Here is an 18206-nt window from a genome sequence, read left to right on the forward strand (position 1 = left end):
GGGGGGGGGAGGTGGGTGGGTTTAAGTATGAGTGTGTGTGCATGGCAGGGGTCTGGGTTTTTAAATATATTGTGGCAATTAAGTGTCTTGTATTGTGATGCATTTAACTTATTTATATGGGTTTTTTTCATCACAGAGAAAAATAAACATGGATTAATTGTTAGCTCATACATAATGAGGTTTTGTTAGATGTGTTTAAGATGCAGCATTTTACTTGCTGGTTTATTAATTGGTCAAATACTTCCAGTTGTCTGTGTAACGAATTCTTGGTTTAAAAATGACGAGAGGGCAGATCACTAACCCAAGGGAGGACTACTGATATACACAGGCTGTGGTTTATCCTTCTGTGAAATCCTACGGATAAAAAGTGACACTTTTTCCCTCTTTCTTTTTCTTTTCTTTTTTTTTTTTTTCTTTTCATTTTTGAATATTTTTCAGTTTGAATAATCTGGGAGCCAGGCAACATACTGGTATTTTGGGGATGTGGGAGAGAGAAAATAAAATAGACTAGTTTTGTTTTAATTTAAAACAAACCATTGTTTGAAAGGCATTTAACAGTCAATTTTCACATCTGATCTGAAGTTGGATTTTATTGTGCTCATTTAGTTGAGATTGTTGTTCAAGCAATTCCGTATAAATTTTTGTAATTCATGTAACTACTTGGCTTCTTGAACCTCAGGAGCTGATTGTTTGTCTTATCTTTTGGTGAGCTAACTCTGCGTTATGTTGCAAAACCTTGGGGCATGTTGTGTTTCTTCGTGTTCCTGCAGTCTGCAAGTGAAGTCAGCTTCATTAGTTTCATGATGGCACATCAGTACATGGCTGGTGTTGCCGCTTCCTTCAAGCTACTCCCGGAGCATGATCTGGGCTGCCTTGGTTTGGATAAGCTTGTAAGGATTTGTCAGCCAGATGTGACAAGATTGTCAAGAGGCAAGTAAAGAAGGAGATCTGATATTAATCAGTGCATAGCTTGGAGCCAAACTTTCTCAAATGCAGTGTAGTAACATGTTCTTCTCATTTACTGCTTCTCTTTGTGGCTATAGAACTGCCACTGTCTGAGTTTGACGGTTAAAAGGGATGCCAGCTAATAGTCTTTAATTGTAAGGATACAATTCTAGGTGGGAAAAGATCGTATGCTTCTATTTTTAACATCCTTTTGGAAAATAAGTGTGGTTTGTTGTAAGATATGCAAGCGTTATTTTAGACAAGAATCTCTGTTTCTGTCCTTTGGTTTTAAAACAGTGAAATTGTGGCTCAGCTCTCAGGCTAGAGGAGTGGGAGGTGGGGGAGTCTCACTCCACTCCAGGTCATGGGGCAAAGTGGGTCCACCATTATTTTAACTGCTAACAACAGTGCATGTTGGTTTGCTTTGTTCTAGTGATTAGAACAATATACAATGAAGAATACCTTTCTAATTGCTCCTTTTAAAGAAAAGGGAAATATACGGACTTTTGAAGAAAGTGTCAATATTGAACTAGATTATTTACCATTATATGTATTGTGCTGATAGTGGGTTTTTTTAATAATCAGTGTAATTGTGCAATTCTGTTTGAATTAAGCGCTAGAATTTTGAGCCGTTTGCAGCTTAATCAGACTTTTAACAATAAGTGAACATGTAAAAAAATAACTAATCTTATGGAAAATACATTTTTGTTATACTTAATATATTATATAGATTTTTGCTTGCTTGATTTCTTAAAAGTAGTTATTTGGTTTAGTCTTTGAATCATCTGCAACCTATTCAGAACCCTAAGAATAATGGTATCTGCAAACATAGACAAACATTCAGGAGAGCTGAATCTTCACAGAAATAGGAGAAATTATTACAAATATTGGGTCACTTCACGGGCTTTTACTTGAACTTCTGCCTTCTGAGGCTGAGGTGAGGTTTGGCCTTTTGATACCAAATGTCTTGACTTCAGCTTCCGTGTCTGTTCGTGATATTGTTAGAAGATCTGTTCCTACATATTGAGCATGTCATTCCATTTCCAATCAAACAAGCCAGTGAATTATTTGGTTTGCAGCAATAAAGACTTCATTACAATGATGCTGAATACACCTCTGATAAAAATAGAAATGTTCTTGTTTTGTTTTAGATTACAGCTTTTGTTCCAGATATGTGTTCTAAAAGCATTTTGGGATGACTTGGCATTTAGCAAACATTTTTCATGCAGATTTGAGTTAAAGTTTAGGTACAGATCTTGAATTCATTATTCCATAAAATATCCACCAAAAGTAAGGGAGAAAAACTGATTTTGCCCTCTGGGTCATCTCCTGTCCTTTCTGGCTTCAGTGGTGCAGTAACTCTCACAGTTCCTATGTGCTGGAAACCAGCAGGTTTTGTCCTAGCAGATGCTGCAGTTGAAGTTTTACAGCAAGTGTCATTGCCTGTCTTCTTTTTAGTTTTTATTTCTTATTAATTTGCTGCTGCCATTTAAAAAAATCCTAGAGATTGAGATTTCAGTATTCAGACTCAAAAAAATATTATTGAGGGAAAGAGGAAAAGTGGCAGTTTTTAACCAACTTCAGTCATTTTAGTATAAAGAACAATATTTCATTCCACACTTTAAAACCATTAGAGAATCTAAACAGAGAGGAAAAAATTATAAAAAAGAAAAATTCTATGTTTTTACTTCAAATTTCAAATATAAAAGACCATCAGTGAAAAATAGGTATTTTTTCATGTGTGAGTAAGTGATGTCTGAAAGCCAGGTGAAAATTTTCTCACCTGTGTTCAATAAAAAGGAATACTGAGTTTTAAGTTGTGAAATTACCAATGGAGCTACACTGTTGCGTAAAATATTGCATAACTGTAGCACCATAGATGATATCATGTGTATGTGTACAAATAGTGTTTGGGTTTAAAATTTATGGAATTGCATTAAATGGAATTGTGTAACACTAAATATTTCAGAGAGCTGTTATTTCACTTTTATTCTTTAATCCGTGTTCTCACTCCATAACAGGAAAAAGGAAGAGATTTTAAGCATGTATATTTCATGGCTTTGAGACTTAAGCAGTGGTGCGAGGAACTGAAAAATTTAGGATTGTCTTTAAAACATTAACTCATCTACATTGCACTCATGCCCATTTTATAAAATACATAAAGAGTTAAAGATATATTTTAAAGGCCTTGCAATTTATATATTCTCGTATTCCTCATTTCTCTGATACTTTTGCATTTGTGTTAATAACACTTCGTGCTAGCATAGGGCTTGGAGTTAAATATTTAACTCAACTGCAGTTCGTGGCTAGATCTGTAGCTTCAGCATTTAGTGTTGCATGCTTTGCATGTCAGTATGGATAAGCAGTATGTGCACAACTTATTTGTTAGATTAAGTAGCATCTAGTGCTTTCTCGCACAAAATTTCACACCCTTTCTGTCCAGTGACTCACCTTTACCCCTAAAGACTGACCAATTTTTCTCATCAATATGCAGCAATCTGTTAGTCATTTTTGAAATGCACTAATAAGAACGATTTTTCCGTTAAATTTATTAAAAAGGGACATTACTTTAGTATCTCGTGATAGATACATTGCTTAATATCAGCAAAATGTTTCTGACCTATGCAGGCTAGGGCAGGTATGTTGTGGGAACTGTAGCATCGCAGTCTGTTTCAGAATCAAAAGTAAATAACAACTCTAAGATAACGATAAAGTGATGTTTTTCCTTCCTCAATTTGTATTTCTTGTTTTCATTTCCAAACCAAACCGTAAAAGAGGCTCTGCCTATGTCCCTGAGGTGGACCGAGCTGTCTGTCAGCACTTACCTGTTGTTAACAAGTGAGATTAATTGCAGCATAAGCCAGTCTATCTACGGCCACGCTGCTGAATGGCAAAATGAAGTTTTACTGTCCAGTGCTTTTTGTTTAGAGTAGCACTCGTGTGTGTGCTCACGCTCACATGCGCACACACACGCGCACACGAATTCTTCTCTCTTCATAATTATTTTGACAGTGCCATTAACAAGAGTTGCCCTAAGGGGCCCTGTAGGGTAAGTGACATGCATGAGGAGTGATTTTCATCCCACAAGTTATGCTGTGATTAAAGCTTGGCCTTGCAGCGTGGCTGCCTTTCTCAGAAGCAGCTCCTTGTGCTTCCTCGCCCGCTGCAGTGCCCGGGACTGCCCCGAGCTCCTCTCCCCGGCCACGAGAGCTGCACCAGGGCCCGAACCAGCTCTGGGTTGTGAGGCTGGGTCAGCTCAGTCTCTTGTCTCAGCTCCTCACTCCTAGGACTCTTCTCACATAGAAAAAATTTTTAATGAAGTGGTGACATAGGGACTGTCTTTTAAGTCCACAAGAAAGGTTGATTTGACAGAGTGGTGCCATCCTGTGAAGGTATTATCTAATTTCACTTTTATCTTACTGAGCTTATTCACTCTCCTCACATTTTTGTCTGGTTTTGAGGACATTTTAGTCAATTATTACAAAGACAACTAAACATTCTCAACTCAAGTGCTCAGTTGCCCCCACAAAAGAGAGATTTGACCAAATTCTAGGCCAAAATTCATTTTGTTCAGCCCCACTGAGGGAGAGGGTAATTGAGTAATGCAATTTGCTGCAGGCTCTGCATTGTAAATATCCTGATTATGTGTGTTCTTAGGCTGTGGATGTTTGAAAGGAGGTCAGGTTTTGGTATCTGACCCCAAATAAACAGTATGGATATATACATAAGGATCCAGATAATTAATGGGTTGTATTCCATCATCTTATCTGGAAAATGTGTTCATCTTGTGGCCTTTGTGTACTTCTAGAATAAAAATCATGACATAATTCTCCCACAGAACGGGGATAAGTGGGAGTTGAGTGGTAGCTACACCAGCCAAAACTTTCAGTAGAATAGGGTAAGATCAACTTCTAAATCAATGGTTGGCCTCTGAAACAAAAGCTTTTTGTCTGGACTTTTCAAAGGTTCTTGCACCTCCTAAGCTTGGTAGGAATAAATGGTTGGTGTGAGTGAAAACCAGACAGATTACCAAGGAGCCATTTTCAGGTTAGGAACTGAGCCATGAGTATAACTTTGTGTTTAGTGGCACTATAAAAAGCAAATTGTGGCCCACCTCCACCTTTCCCATCTGTCTCCTAATCAGTCTCTTAAGCAGGAGACAATTTTCCAAAATTATTTTACTAATAAGAAGTCATATGAATCATCTCAGGCCAGCATTTTAAATGTGTCTGAATGGAGAAGGTTGGAGCTATTTGGTCAGCTGTTTACAACATCTGTCACGTCTGTGTACAACTTTTCTCTACTTAATTAAAAGCTCAAAATACAGAAGATATCAGATATGTTTTCTGGATGCAAAAAGCTGCAAAGCTGGTTTGCTTTTTAGGAAAGTTATTTATTGTTACTTATGTTTATTAAATAACTATTAACAGCAGCTGTTACTTTGTAAGAAACAGTTTTTTTGATATAAGACTGTGAAAGTAATATGTGCATCCAGTCCAATATAATTAGAAATCTTATAAGGACATTTTTCTTATTTTGATAATTTTGTATACTTATTTATCTTAAATATTTCTAAGCTTCAGTATAGAAATAATAGACCTTGCAGCAAGCAAGTGTAGTGGATTAGGTGGAAAGGTACTTGAATGGAAATCCCTTTGTTCCGGGTGCTCAGACTGTGGAAGGCAGGCAGTGTTTCTGTGCTGTGGTGGTGAGGAACTTCCCAGGACCTTAAACACATGACAGAAGGAAGCACCACAATCCTGAGCTGAGCACGTGCAAGTTGCAGCATGGGCCAAGTCTTTGTGCAGAGTAACTCCCAGCTGGGCCTTGCTGTCAGACCTGTGCACGTCAGTGTGCTGCAGTGCACTGTTCTTCCCTTTTCCCGTTCCCAGTGTGTCTTCCCAGCTCCACTTACAGGCAGCACAGGGCTTCCATATTCTGTCCATCCTCCAGGCATCTTGCTACCTCTTTGAAGTGAGCATGTCAGGAAAAAGAAAATGGCCCAGAGCCTTTCCTTGAAGATGCTGCAGGGGTCCTGCTAATGGTCTCCACAGGCAGATGGGATTCAGAGCCTTTCTAAGCTGGGAGTACATTGAAACTTTCAAGGAACAATTAGAGGTACAAGGTGCTTAATCTAACAGATTTAATATCAACGTGCATTTCATGCCTAATTGTTGGGCTATGTCTTCAGCAAGTACTTCCACCATCTAGAGCAGCCAGCACGTTTTTTGATTGTATGTGAAAGATGAAGACCATCCACCATCTAGAGCAGCCAGCACGTTTTTTGATTGTATGTGAAAGATGCTGGCATATATTTTAGTTCCAGTAAACTACAGAGAGCTCAACGGTGTATTGAAAACGGAAGTGGGTCTTCAGGAAGAAGAGACACAAGGACTAAATGTGCACTCTAGAGTGGACGGGGGGATACAAATACATGTGGAATGGATAAAACCCCAGATATGAGTCTGATATGGGTAAGCTGGATTGTGATACAGTGAAAGTAAGGTGAACAAAATGTAAATTGAGAACTTGTTTTAAATCATGACAAAACTGACACAGTGTTATTTATCAGCAGAATATATCCCAAGGGAAAGTGGCAAAAGTTGCCTGACAAACAATGGACAAAGCAAAGCTTTGCTCATTGTATCATATGGAAAAGGATGGCACTGAGAGAGATGCTTATGATAAGGGGTTTTTGATTTGTCTCTGCTTTCAGTGATTGTGCAAAGGATTCAAACACAAGAGAATCAAGTGTAACTCAGTGAGGAAAAAGGAACTTATTTAAACTCTGCACACTTTCTCTGCAAGAAACCTGGTGGATTATAATAAAAACAGGGCAGAAAAAAATAGGGACCAGAAGGGCAACTTCACACTCATTTATAGTTACTGTTCTCTGTGAACAGTGCACACAGATTTGGATTTGGCCTTTGAGTTAGCTGTGGCTGTACGTTCAATTTAAGAGATGATAAAGGTATCTATCCCTTTACTTACCTTGCAAATATTTTACAAGCAGCAAGCAAGAAAATACTTCCAAATAACCAGACATATGTCCCATGTTTAGTTTTATTTCTTCCCCCACTGTAAATCATGTCTTTCTCCACACATGTTGTTACTGTGAAGCCACTATGAGACTATTCTGCAAATATGGGATTTGTTCCACTTCTTTCCTATAGGATTAGTGCCCACCAGAGTGCATACCATGGTGGGTTACATATATTCAGTGGGATTACCACTGATGATGATGAGAGGGCCATAGGAGATATGGCTTGTTGCTAGAAACCCGAGAGAGAGGGCAATGAAAGCAGTAGCTGCTATAGCTCATCTAATGAAAGTTTCTCTCATGTATTTGTTTCCTTTAATTCCTATTTCTTCTTCAAACTTGCATTTTAAACTGATAGAAATTTCTAAGCCTGGCCTGCAAAATATATACCTGTAACCTGGCATCAATGACACCATTTTGTCGGTAATCCTCATAGCAGAGCAGGGAAGCGCTCAAGCTCTTCATGTGATGGCAGTAGCTTGAAAAAAAAAGCAGCAGTTTTTAAAGTGGGGAGAAACTTTGTGCAAAAAGGCAAGGGTTTTTCTTAAATGCCAGAAAGTGCCAGAAGTGATGGTGCTAACCTGTGCATTTCTGTTGTTAAATAGCACCAGGGTAATGTGGGACTTGCTCTTCCATGTTCTGGTGTCTGCACTCGCAGCCCTTGCTGCGTGCAGAGACCCAGAGCAGCTTTCCAGCATGAGCACAGATCTCCAACTCGGCCCTGACAAGGTCTTCAATATTTCCTTGCTTCTTAATTTATTTCCCAAGCCAAAGTGCTGTCAAACCAGAACCCTCTTAACACTGAAAGAGATTGGGATACGCTTATCATGCCCTTCTTGTCTTGCTGCTTTATTTTTTTAAACCTGTTGTGTGTTGCGAGTAAGCATAGGTCCCAGGAGACTTCTTCAAACTTGCTTTGTGAAATGAAGCCTGATTATATACCCAGAATCAGCATGAGTATGTCCCATTAGCCTGGGCTTTTCCTTAGCTCTGAGGGCTGTGAGTGGGTTGCAAAGAAACATTCAGTAACTTTTGAAGCATAATTGAAGCCACATCAATATCTGGCAAAAAAAGGATGTGAGCAGGCGTGACTTTCAGGCAGCACATGTTAAGATGCAGTGATTAGTAGTCAGATGCTTTTCAGTTTAATGGTTAATGTCTGTCTTGTAATGAGGGATCATTTTTATTTAAAGTTCAGCATTCAGATTCCCACGGTCATGCTGGTAAAACCACAGAACATTTTGATCAGTCTTTTCAACTCTATTTTTTAAAAGAATTAAGGAAGTGGGTCTGATAATGGATTAGGAAAGATCCATTTGTGAAGGAGTGAGTGACTGGAAAGCAAGACCAAGATCTTTGATGATGCCATAAGATTTAGTTTTTTAGACCATCTGCCTTCTGTTTCTAGAAAATGAAATTAAATAATGATATGAATGAAAGGATTGTACTTTCAAAAATTTTCACTGTAATTTCCTTCTACATTTCCAATCCTTTAATTATGATTTTCAAGCTTTGCATCTATGCAATACAGAAAGTTATTTCTTTGTTCTGCAGAATGAAATTGTGTGTACATTCCACCTGTTGGGAAAATAAAGCTTATTAAATGACTTGATATAATTACAGTACCTTAGAATAGGCTATTAAGGACAGTAGGATTAACGGGCAAAAGACAAGGGTATTATTTTCATGAAGTATAGCTAAAATTTTTTTCAATAAAGTCTGATGTGTGTTAATTTGGGAGATAATCAAGGTGCGTATTTTACAAATACCTTTTGAAGTTGAACAGTGACAATTTGAAATTGTTATTCACTGATTATTTCAGAAGTTAATTTTGCTTTGTTATATATTCTGTGACTATATATATTATTATAAATGTTGCTAGAAAAGCTTTAGGAGACACAGACTGTGACAAGGACAAATTAAGGGAAATGCAAAAAACCTGGAAAATCAGTTTTTTCTTCTTAGGAATTCTTTCAAGTCATTTTTTAAGTCAGCACAGATCCCCGATTCGAGGGTGCACCTTTGATATGCACAAGGATGCAAGCTAATTCCTTCTAGTTTCCAGAAGCAATAATGGGACTTGAGAGAGGTTCAGTTCAATATTTAGAATAGAGGGGGAACTCTACTCCCTTTGTAACAGCTGCTTTCATATATGTAAAACAAAATGTCCTCCTCTTACTTGTTCCTGTTTTGGCATGTGCAGTCTTCTACACATACACAGGAAAGCAAAATAAACACATGTACCATATAAGAGAATGCGCTTACAGAAAGTTATGAAATGTAAAATTTGGTGTGGTGTATCTTTCTTGTCCAAGTACACAAATTAAATAAAAAAAAGTTGTTTTAAAGGTCAGTGATTTGTGGAACATGTCCAAAGGAAAAGGAATGAAAAAAAATTTTGAAATCTCAATTAACTTATCATCGTGACAGCTTTTTTCATTGTGCAGATTTCTGTTATTTCTTGCAGAAAAAGGAAGTACTCTTTTGTAATTTTGTCTGAAGGGAATGTAAAAGATGCATTTATGGAATGCACTGCACCTGACTGAACCTAGCAGGGTTGCCTGTGGAAGGGCTGCAGTCCAGGCAAGTCACAGAATATTATGTATGCAGAGAGGTAGAAGACTCAAACTGCATTATTGTTTGATATCTTGTGGTAGAAATGAATCCACAGTCAACTACACCTTTTCTTCCCCAAACCTTTCCATAAGAAATTTATAGCTTTTTATTGTTATATGGAAGTATTTTAGCATCTAAGTGAAAATATATCCTCCATTAAAATGAAGCAATACTGCATAGGGTATTGATGTGTATTTTATGACTTTATGGGGAGCACAGAGCTTTTCTCAAGAACACAGGATTTTGCAACGGCTCCTTTAAAAGATTAAAGGCAAAGTGATTCAGAGATTTCAAGAGCCCTGTTGCCACTTGTTCTAATTCTTCAAATACAGGCAAACTTCACATCAAGTCACTGCAGTTTGGAGATGTGTATGTAAGGCAACTCCTGGACAAGCCAGATACTGAGATTTTAAAATCTCACTCCAAATCCATTACTGTGAAGCACCAGAGATCCAAATGTCATGAACATACTTGTTTATAGTAACCTTTAGTATGCAGTGTCCCCTTCTGCCCTGAGTCAGCCAGAGGCTGCAATTCTAAAGAAATGCCCATTGCAAATCTCAGCGAAATTATCTTTCTGCCATGTACTTTTGAGTTTAAATGTTTCTTTCTTCCATCTTTCATAGCAAGTTTTTAGACAATCAGGCTTCCTTGTATGTTTTCTGAAGTGCCAGTGTGGGAATTTTTTCTTCAAATCTTCTCTTCCTTTCCTATGGGTATTTGAGGAGTGGAAGTCCCCGTTTTGCATAAAACCTTAGGAGAGGGAACATTAATTTAAAAGCAGAAAAATGCCGACATTTTACAATTGCATGATCTAATTCTTTTTCTTTATTATTCCAGTGCAGATAATCTGCACATCAATTTCTTTGCTTTCCCTCCCTCAATAAATATTCTGTTTATGCAGAATATTCTCGGTGCCAGATCCAAGCAGTGCAGAATCCTGCAAAAGCTTTGCTCTGTAGCAAATCCCTCTGGAGCTTTAACTAGGACCTCCAAGTTGTCTGTTTGCCTTCTCCAGCAGATGGGCACATACAGAAGAAATCATATATTCCAGGAAGCAAGTTTGTATCACCCCATTGATTAGGGACATCTGAATACTAATTTGATTTGCATTATAGATGACCTTGGTAAGAGTAAAGTGATGTACAAATTGAACTGTGCAGCTGTTGTTCTGTTTGTTCTATTTTGCTTTCAAAATGTGATTGTTTAGATTTAGATTGTTTGTGAAGAGTTGGAGTACTTTTTGCTGAACTTCGTTACTGAGGAGCATTAGTGAACTCCTGTGTCTTTGACAGAATACAAATATTTCATATGAATTCAGGATGTAGGGCATGGCATTTGTGCAGAGCTGATGCACTGCTCATTAGAACTTGCTATATTGCAGTATGGAGTGCCAAAAAGCAAAACTGCAAGAGAGGGGGTCTTTCATCTGTACAGCTTTGTTTTCAAACCTTCCTGAGGAAGTGATCATACATGAGGATCATAACTTAGATGAATGCACAATTTATAACAATAATTTTTGTGAAGGTGCTTCAGCCTAAATAAATCCACAGATGTGTTGCTATGTATATTGTTAAATATTCTGCTTCCATGTTACTGTAGTGTTTCTGCTGGTGACTTGACTCTTCCAGGCAGAGGTAGCCTTGTATAACTCAGGCTTTGCCTGGGTTACTTACATTGCACATTGATAGCTCTGTGTTGGTATGTTAATTCTGTCTTCATATGGATTTTATGGGGGTACTGTAGATGTATAATCTGCACACTCTGAATGGTGCTCATATATTACCTATCATGCTTTCCATTGATCTCCAGGCTATCCGGTGCACTCTCGTGAACTGTAGTTGTCAGTGTTTCAAACCTGGGAAAATAAATCAGCGACAATGTGACCAATGCCGCCATGGATGGGTAGCACATGGTAATATTTGTTTTTACAATCTATAGAAAACCATTTAGGATCCTCATAACTATTACATACTTTTTGTGTCACTCCTCAATCCCCACCCCAATATTAGTTGCATTTAATTTTCTCTTTCTCAGGACTCAAGTTTCTTTACCTTTTGTGATTTTTATTTTCAGCCCTGAGCAAACTAAGGATTCCAAACCTCTACCCATCAAGCCAAGTTGAAATAGTTCAATCCAATGTTGTCTTTGATATCAGTAGCCTCATGCTGTATGGAACCCAAGCCATTCCTGTGCGCCTTAAAATTCTGCTCGATCGGCTTTTTAGTGTTCTGAAGCAGGAAGAGGTGATACAGATTCTCCATGCTCTGGATTGGACACTGCAGGATTATATACGTGGATATGTGCTACAGGTATTTAGGGGGCTTTTAAAATAGAAATATGACAGTTAAGTAGTTTTCTGTCTTAATCTTCTTAGTGTTTCAGAATGTTTTAACAGTGTGGGGCATCTGAAAGGCAGTAATAGACCTGTACAAGCTTAAGGCCAGAAAACAAAGGGTGGAATTCTGGTGATTGGTTTCTTTTTTAGTTGGACTTAATTGAAATCTTTCTACTTGCTCAAATCTAACAACAAGGGTAAGCAAAAATAAAAATCTAAAGTTACTGGTAATGTATCAAAGTAAAGGCTTTAGAACTTGTTCCAGTATTATTTAAACAGTGAGTTTGCTTTTATACAGCAGAATAATACATCAAGAAATAAACTTACCATTATTTAAAACACCAGGGACAATATTAATCTCTGGTAGTGCTATCGACCCTACTGAAGCTGCAGCCAGAGTGTATTTGGCCCTATGTGCTTACACTGATGTTAGTCCTTGCTGCTGTGGAAGTTACCTTTTATGTAAAGTAACATTATGATCTTACATTATGACATGAATCAATATTTAATGGTCTTGATAATCTTGCTTTTTAGTGTTAGGATTAAAAATATGGAATCAATTACCTTGAACCTCTATCACATGAAAAATTTATAATGTTACGTTCTTCATCATCTTAGAAACTCTTACATGCACTGTGAAAAATCTCAGTAGGCCATCAAATACATGTTCTGTGATAAAATATTTATTGTAGTTATTGGGAAAAGTTAGGCATAGCTAGAGTTTGAAAGAACTCCAACACTAGTGTAATTACAGCTGTGCTCTGTGAAAACTGGCAATAGATCAATATAGGTTCATTTGTTCTCTGATCTTAGTTGCTTGGAAGATTATTAAAGTTGCAATGAAAGAATACTTGACTTAAATGAGGAGCTAAATCTTGATCTGATTGCTCTATCTCTCCTGTCTGTGCTTACAGGATACTATCTGTTGTTCAAATAACGTGTCTTAATTTTTGAGGAAAAAAAAATTATTGGAAAGTATTACTGTCAATTCAGGAAGAAACAATATCACCAGTGTGATAAAATTTGGAAGAAATTATCACAGAATTCACATTAATCTCATTAAATTGAATGTTTTTAATTTTTTGCTAGAGAATAAATTTTAGTCCCTGAAAAAAATGAGAGATTTGAGGGGAAATGTTTTTTGCTTGCCCTAACTAATGTCTAACTCATTTAAATATTTTTTGCTTTAGGATGCTTCAGGAAAGGTGCTGGATCACTGGAGCATAATGACCACTGAAGAAGAACTGGCTACTTTGCAGCAGTTCCTTCGCTTTGGAGAAACTAAGTCCATTGTAGAGTTAATGGCAATTCAAGAGAAAGAAGGGCAGTCAATCATAATACCACCACCAACTGCCAATTTTGATATTAGGGCATTCATTGAGAGCTGCAACCCACACAGTCCTAATTTTTCTGCTTCCTTGGACAAAATGAGTCCCACCAACATTCATCCCTTTGAGAATATTGTAAATAACATGGCTTTCATGCTGCCGTTTCAGTTTTTCAGTCCAGTGCCTCCACCTTTGATAGGTTCACCACCAGAAAGACATTTGATTGAGCAAGGTCAAGACCATAGCAACGAAACCAAACAAGATCTTCAAATACCATTTTCTGAAAGCAGTTTCTTAACTTCTAGTTCTGCACCATTTCAAGTTGAAAATGAGAGGAGCATAAATGGTCCAGATATCACTAAAACAGAAGATGATGCCCTTTTAAGTGATTCCAGTTCACATAATACAGCAGCCAAGCTTGAAATGACAGCACTATCTCCAGAAAACAAAATGAAATCTGTTGAAAAAAATACTGGGCCAAGGAAAGGGCGTGTCTTCTGCACTGCATGCGAAAAAACATTTTATGATAAAGGTACTTTGAAAATACATTACAATGCTGTTCATCTGAAGATAAAGCACAAATGCACCATTGAGGGCTGCAATATGGTGTTTAGCTCTTTGCGTAGTCGAAATCGTCATAGTGCAAATCCTAACCCCAGACTCCATATGCCAATGAACAGAAATAACAGGGACAAAGACCTAAGAAATGGTTTGACCATTGCTGGACCTGGAGACAGTAAAAGGACAGAATTCACAATTTTAACTCCGGATAGCAGAACTATTTCCAGCTATGCCAGCTCTTGTACAGATTCAAAAGGCCAGGCTGGATTTTCCAGTATTGGACATAACGGTGTTCTCTTTCCAAACCTGAAGACAGTACAGCCCGTTCTTCCTTTTTACCGTAGTCCAGTCACACCAGCTGAGCTTGCCAATACTCCAGGTACTCTTCCTTCTCTGCCTCTTGTTTCCTCCTCAATACCAGAGCAGCTTGTTTCCAATGAATTGCCATTTGACGTGCTCCCCAAGAAGAAGTCTCGGAAGTCCAGTATGCCCATTAAGATAGAGAAAGAAGCTGTTGAGACACCCAATGAAAGTAGCGATGTTGCCAGTTCTGAAGATGATTCACGCCTGCAGGGGGTAAGCGATGGAGAGCTTGAGACCTGTGAGCATAAGATAGAGAAGCGGGTGACCGACAGGGTGGAAAAGCACCCCCATTCAGGTAATTCATGGAAATCTCTCTCTGGGGTAGAGGGCCCAAAGTATTTTGAATCTGTCTTTGCACCAAATAACAAATACATCGAGGATATCTCTGAGAATGAATTGCAACACTGTGAGAAAGAGGTTAAACCAGAAGAAAACCAGCCATTAAAAATAGTTTCCCATGAGATTATATATGAAGATCCAAAACACCACCACAGTGATGTTATAAAACCAATGACTGAACCCCCCATGTATATTAAAGAGCAGTCAAAGCACAGGATTCCTAAAAATGACTGCCCTGAATTGCAACACCACTTGCTGACTGGGGGCTTTTTCAGCACTTTGTCAAACAGGGGTGCTGCCATTCCTTGTTTTGAAGACTCTAAAGATATGGATCATGTCAGTCAACATGCACTAGGGATTCAGAAGGAAGAAAGCCGCTTTCATTGTGACATCTGTAAGAAGACTTTTAAAAACCCTTACAGTGTAAAAATGCATTTCAAAAATGTACATCTCAAAGAAATGCATATTTGCACAGTTGAGGGCTGTAATGCTGCTTTCCCTTCTCGTAGAAGTCGAGACAGGTAAGAAAATTATAAACAAAATTGTATTTATTTTACCATCACAATGGAGCCTAATTTGAAATTAAAATGAGTGTTTGAGGAATGGAGCCTACAAATATTTTCTGTGTATCCTCGTATAACAGGTATGATAACTTATCAGAACGTTCTTGAAATGAAAATCCATTGAAAGAAACATTTCCTTTCCACAAGACTACAAGGTATTAAATAAAGCCATGAAAATTTCATAACTGATAAAGACTGCAGTAGTTGAAAGAATACTTTAGTACATAAAGTGAAAGCCATAAGGGAATGAATTCAGCAATTTTCCAGTAGATGCATGTGTGGACTTACATGTTTAATATGTACTTTAATGTATATTTTAATGTATACAGTGTTTTTAAAGAAAAAGCAGTGAGGTCAATTTAGGAAATCTTCGCTTGTCCTTTCTTTACTCAAGGATTTGGAACAGACTGGTGAGAAAAATACCATGAGAAAAGCAAGATTACTCTTTGTCAGCCCAAAAGTAACCTTATGCAGTGGTAGTCAAACTAACACTAGCTGGTGTTTATCCACAATCTCACATTCTGTGAGATTAAATACTAATTTCTAAACTAAAACATGAGCTTCATGCAGTTTAATGTTCATTTCAGTACTGTATTGCTGTAATTCATTTTATTTCAGCCTATTATAAACTGAGCAACAAGTGCTGAAGCTTTGTCATTGACCATCAGTAATGTGTCTGAAGCGGTCAGCAATAGGTAACAAACCTGTTCAAGTGCAACCAAGTGTTACAAGTTTTCCAAGTGTGTAGCAGTGTCCGAGCAGCTTTTGGCTGCAGGAAGCGTGCCTGGATAGTAGTTCAGAGTGACACAAGGTTTAGATTGTCTGTAATCTGCTAGGAGTGCTGGAGCCAGCTGATGCAATCCAGAGAGAGGATGAGCCGGTCTCTGAGGACTGGCCGCTGCATCTGAGATGCACAGATTCATCTGCTGCTGGCAGGGCTTCATACCCTGCTGCCTGCATCTTTCCAGATGTGAATTCCTCTCCACTGTAATTGCGATATGGGCCACAGGAAAGAAGGCCAGCAGTAAGATTTGCATTCACATGCCACAAATTCCTTCCCACACCAATATGTTGAGATAAGTTTTCACATAGGTGCTTTTGGAAAATGGGTTAAAAAAAAAAAGACAAGCGAGCTCAGAAGTCATTTCAAGAGCTTTGTACAAAACAATGGTTATTTGTAACAACTTTGCAGAAGTTTCTAGACTTTAACATAGAGTAGCGTGACTGCAAGTGCTAAATATTTCTGTGCCTTTTTGAACAATTCATGGTTCTGTTTAAACCATGATGGCAAGGAGAAAGACAAATTTTTTGCCAGTATTACGGTAAGCTCAGCCTTCTAGACAGAGTCTGTAAGTTCCCAGTGAGCTGATTAATAATATTCAATGAGGAACAGTGATTCTGTATGTTTTAGTGGTTTTAAACTGAACCCAGAGGTGCCCATTTGAAAAGTGGAAGTTGCATATATTTCAGTTTTCCTTTTTCAAGGAAACTCCTGTCAAGAAAAGGCTTTGTACTGCTGTGTACAGCTCCATCCTGGACATGGTTAGAGTACATAGGATCATCAACATTTTTTGCAAACTCAAGTGTCAATCCTTTCCTGCTTTGTCCATTGGGAAGGAATCTTGTTTCTTACCCACCTCAGTCCATTCTCTGATCTCAGTTCAGTTTACAGGTTTTTAGTCTGCCTCCACCTCTTTTAGGCTTAGCACTAGATCTAGCAGAGCAGACAGCTACCCCCAGTGCCAGTGAGAATCTGAAACATTGATTGCTGTAGAGTTATTGCATGGAATCTGATATATGTCAGTACAAGCAAGTTCAGAAACCCAGTCTCATGTGTAAATTGTCCATGTGCACTCTGTGTGGTAGTTGGTCAAATCTGAAGTATACAATTCATGCATGCTACTAAATATTGATTTTCCATTTTTTTGTTTATAGTCATTATGAAACAGCTGCTAAGTGAGGTGAAACACTTTCTTGCTAAGCTTGTCTTTGTTCTTCTAGACATAGTTCAAACCTAAATCTTCATCATAAACTTCTGACTAAAGATACACTGGAATTCAACAACCATTTCAATGCAACATACCTCTTGAAAGACATGGCTAAGGAGTTTTGCCAAGACGTCTCTTTAAAACAACACGTTGGACGTACTTCTGTAATCTTCAAAGGAATGAACAGAACAGGCAGCTACATTTTTCCAATGAGCAAAATTGCAGAACCCTGTTCTGAGAGTTATGGATATGATCCATTAAATGATGGAGCTGTTCTGGATCTAAGCACTACTTCCAGTGTTAAATCTGAGAGCAGTGCTCATTCTTCTTGGGATTCTGATGGAGGAAGTGAGATATGCACCATGCCCTTGGATGATAGTGATGAAAGCTGTGAAGGACCCAGCCTAATGCCCAGTGATGAACTCTACCAAGACTGTTCTCTAACTGAGAAAGCTAATCAAAACTTTATAAACTTACCTTCCAGTTTGCCAATAACTTGTCATATATGTCAAAAAACATACAGTAATAAAGGAACTTTCAGGGCTCATTACAAAACTGTGCATCTCCGCCAGCTCCACAAATGCAAAATCCCAGGTTGCAACACAATGTTTTCATCTGTTCGCAGTCGGAACAGGCACAGTCAAAACCCCAATCTGCACAAAAGTCTGGCTGGGTCACCAACTAGCTTACAGTAAGATCAGACTGATCTTAATTTATTTCTGCTAAGAATTAATCATTTCAATTAAGGAATGTGTTAACATTAGTTTTATTTAAGCTCATTTGACTTCTAGCTCAGTCAAATTCTTTTCTCCTGTGTGTGCTCTCCAGCAGTTTCAGTTAGCAAAGCTTGGTGCTGTAGTTTTTGTGCAATTGTTTGATGTTGAACAGCTAAAACTTCTGTAAGGAAAAGAAGACATCTTAAAAATGGGAGAAATAGGGAGACATTAATTAAAGTGTTTCTGATACCTGTGAAGTATTACTTGCCACAATTGGAGCTTCAAATGAGAACCATCATTGCTTGTGTTTACATGTTAAATGGGTTGTTGTGTTGTGTAAGAAATGAGTAATGATTGGGGTGAGTTTCCTCTGGTTGGGTTGAGAATTTTGAGGCTACCATTTCATTCC

The 18206-nt window shown here is 38.1% G+C and overlaps 1 protein-coding gene across 1 annotated transcript in view; it reads left to right on the plus strand.

Moving 5' to 3' along the window:
* The window catches only part of BNC1 (basonuclin 1), an 18614-nt gene extending 838 nt beyond the window's left edge, over window positions 1-17776 (plus strand). The window contains exons 2-5 of the mRNA XM_041469173.1: window positions 11414-11516; window positions 11678-11913; window positions 13130-15051; window positions 17095-17776. Of these exons, the coding sequence (XP_041325107.1) occupies window positions 11414-11516; window positions 11678-11913; window positions 13130-15051; window positions 17095-17776 (2943 nt within the window). The remainder of the gene's footprint in view (window positions 1-11413; window positions 11517-11677; window positions 11914-13129; window positions 15052-17094) is intronic.
* Window positions 17777-18206: the final 430 nt, after the last annotated feature.

Source organism: Pyrgilauda ruficollis, unplaced genomic scaffold (assembly GCF_017590135.1).
Source record: "Pyrgilauda ruficollis isolate IOZ18807 unplaced genomic scaffold, ASM1759013v1 scaffold23, whole genome shotgun sequence".
Lineage (NCBI taxonomy): Eukaryota > Metazoa > Chordata > Aves > Passeriformes > Passeridae > Pyrgilauda > Pyrgilauda ruficollis.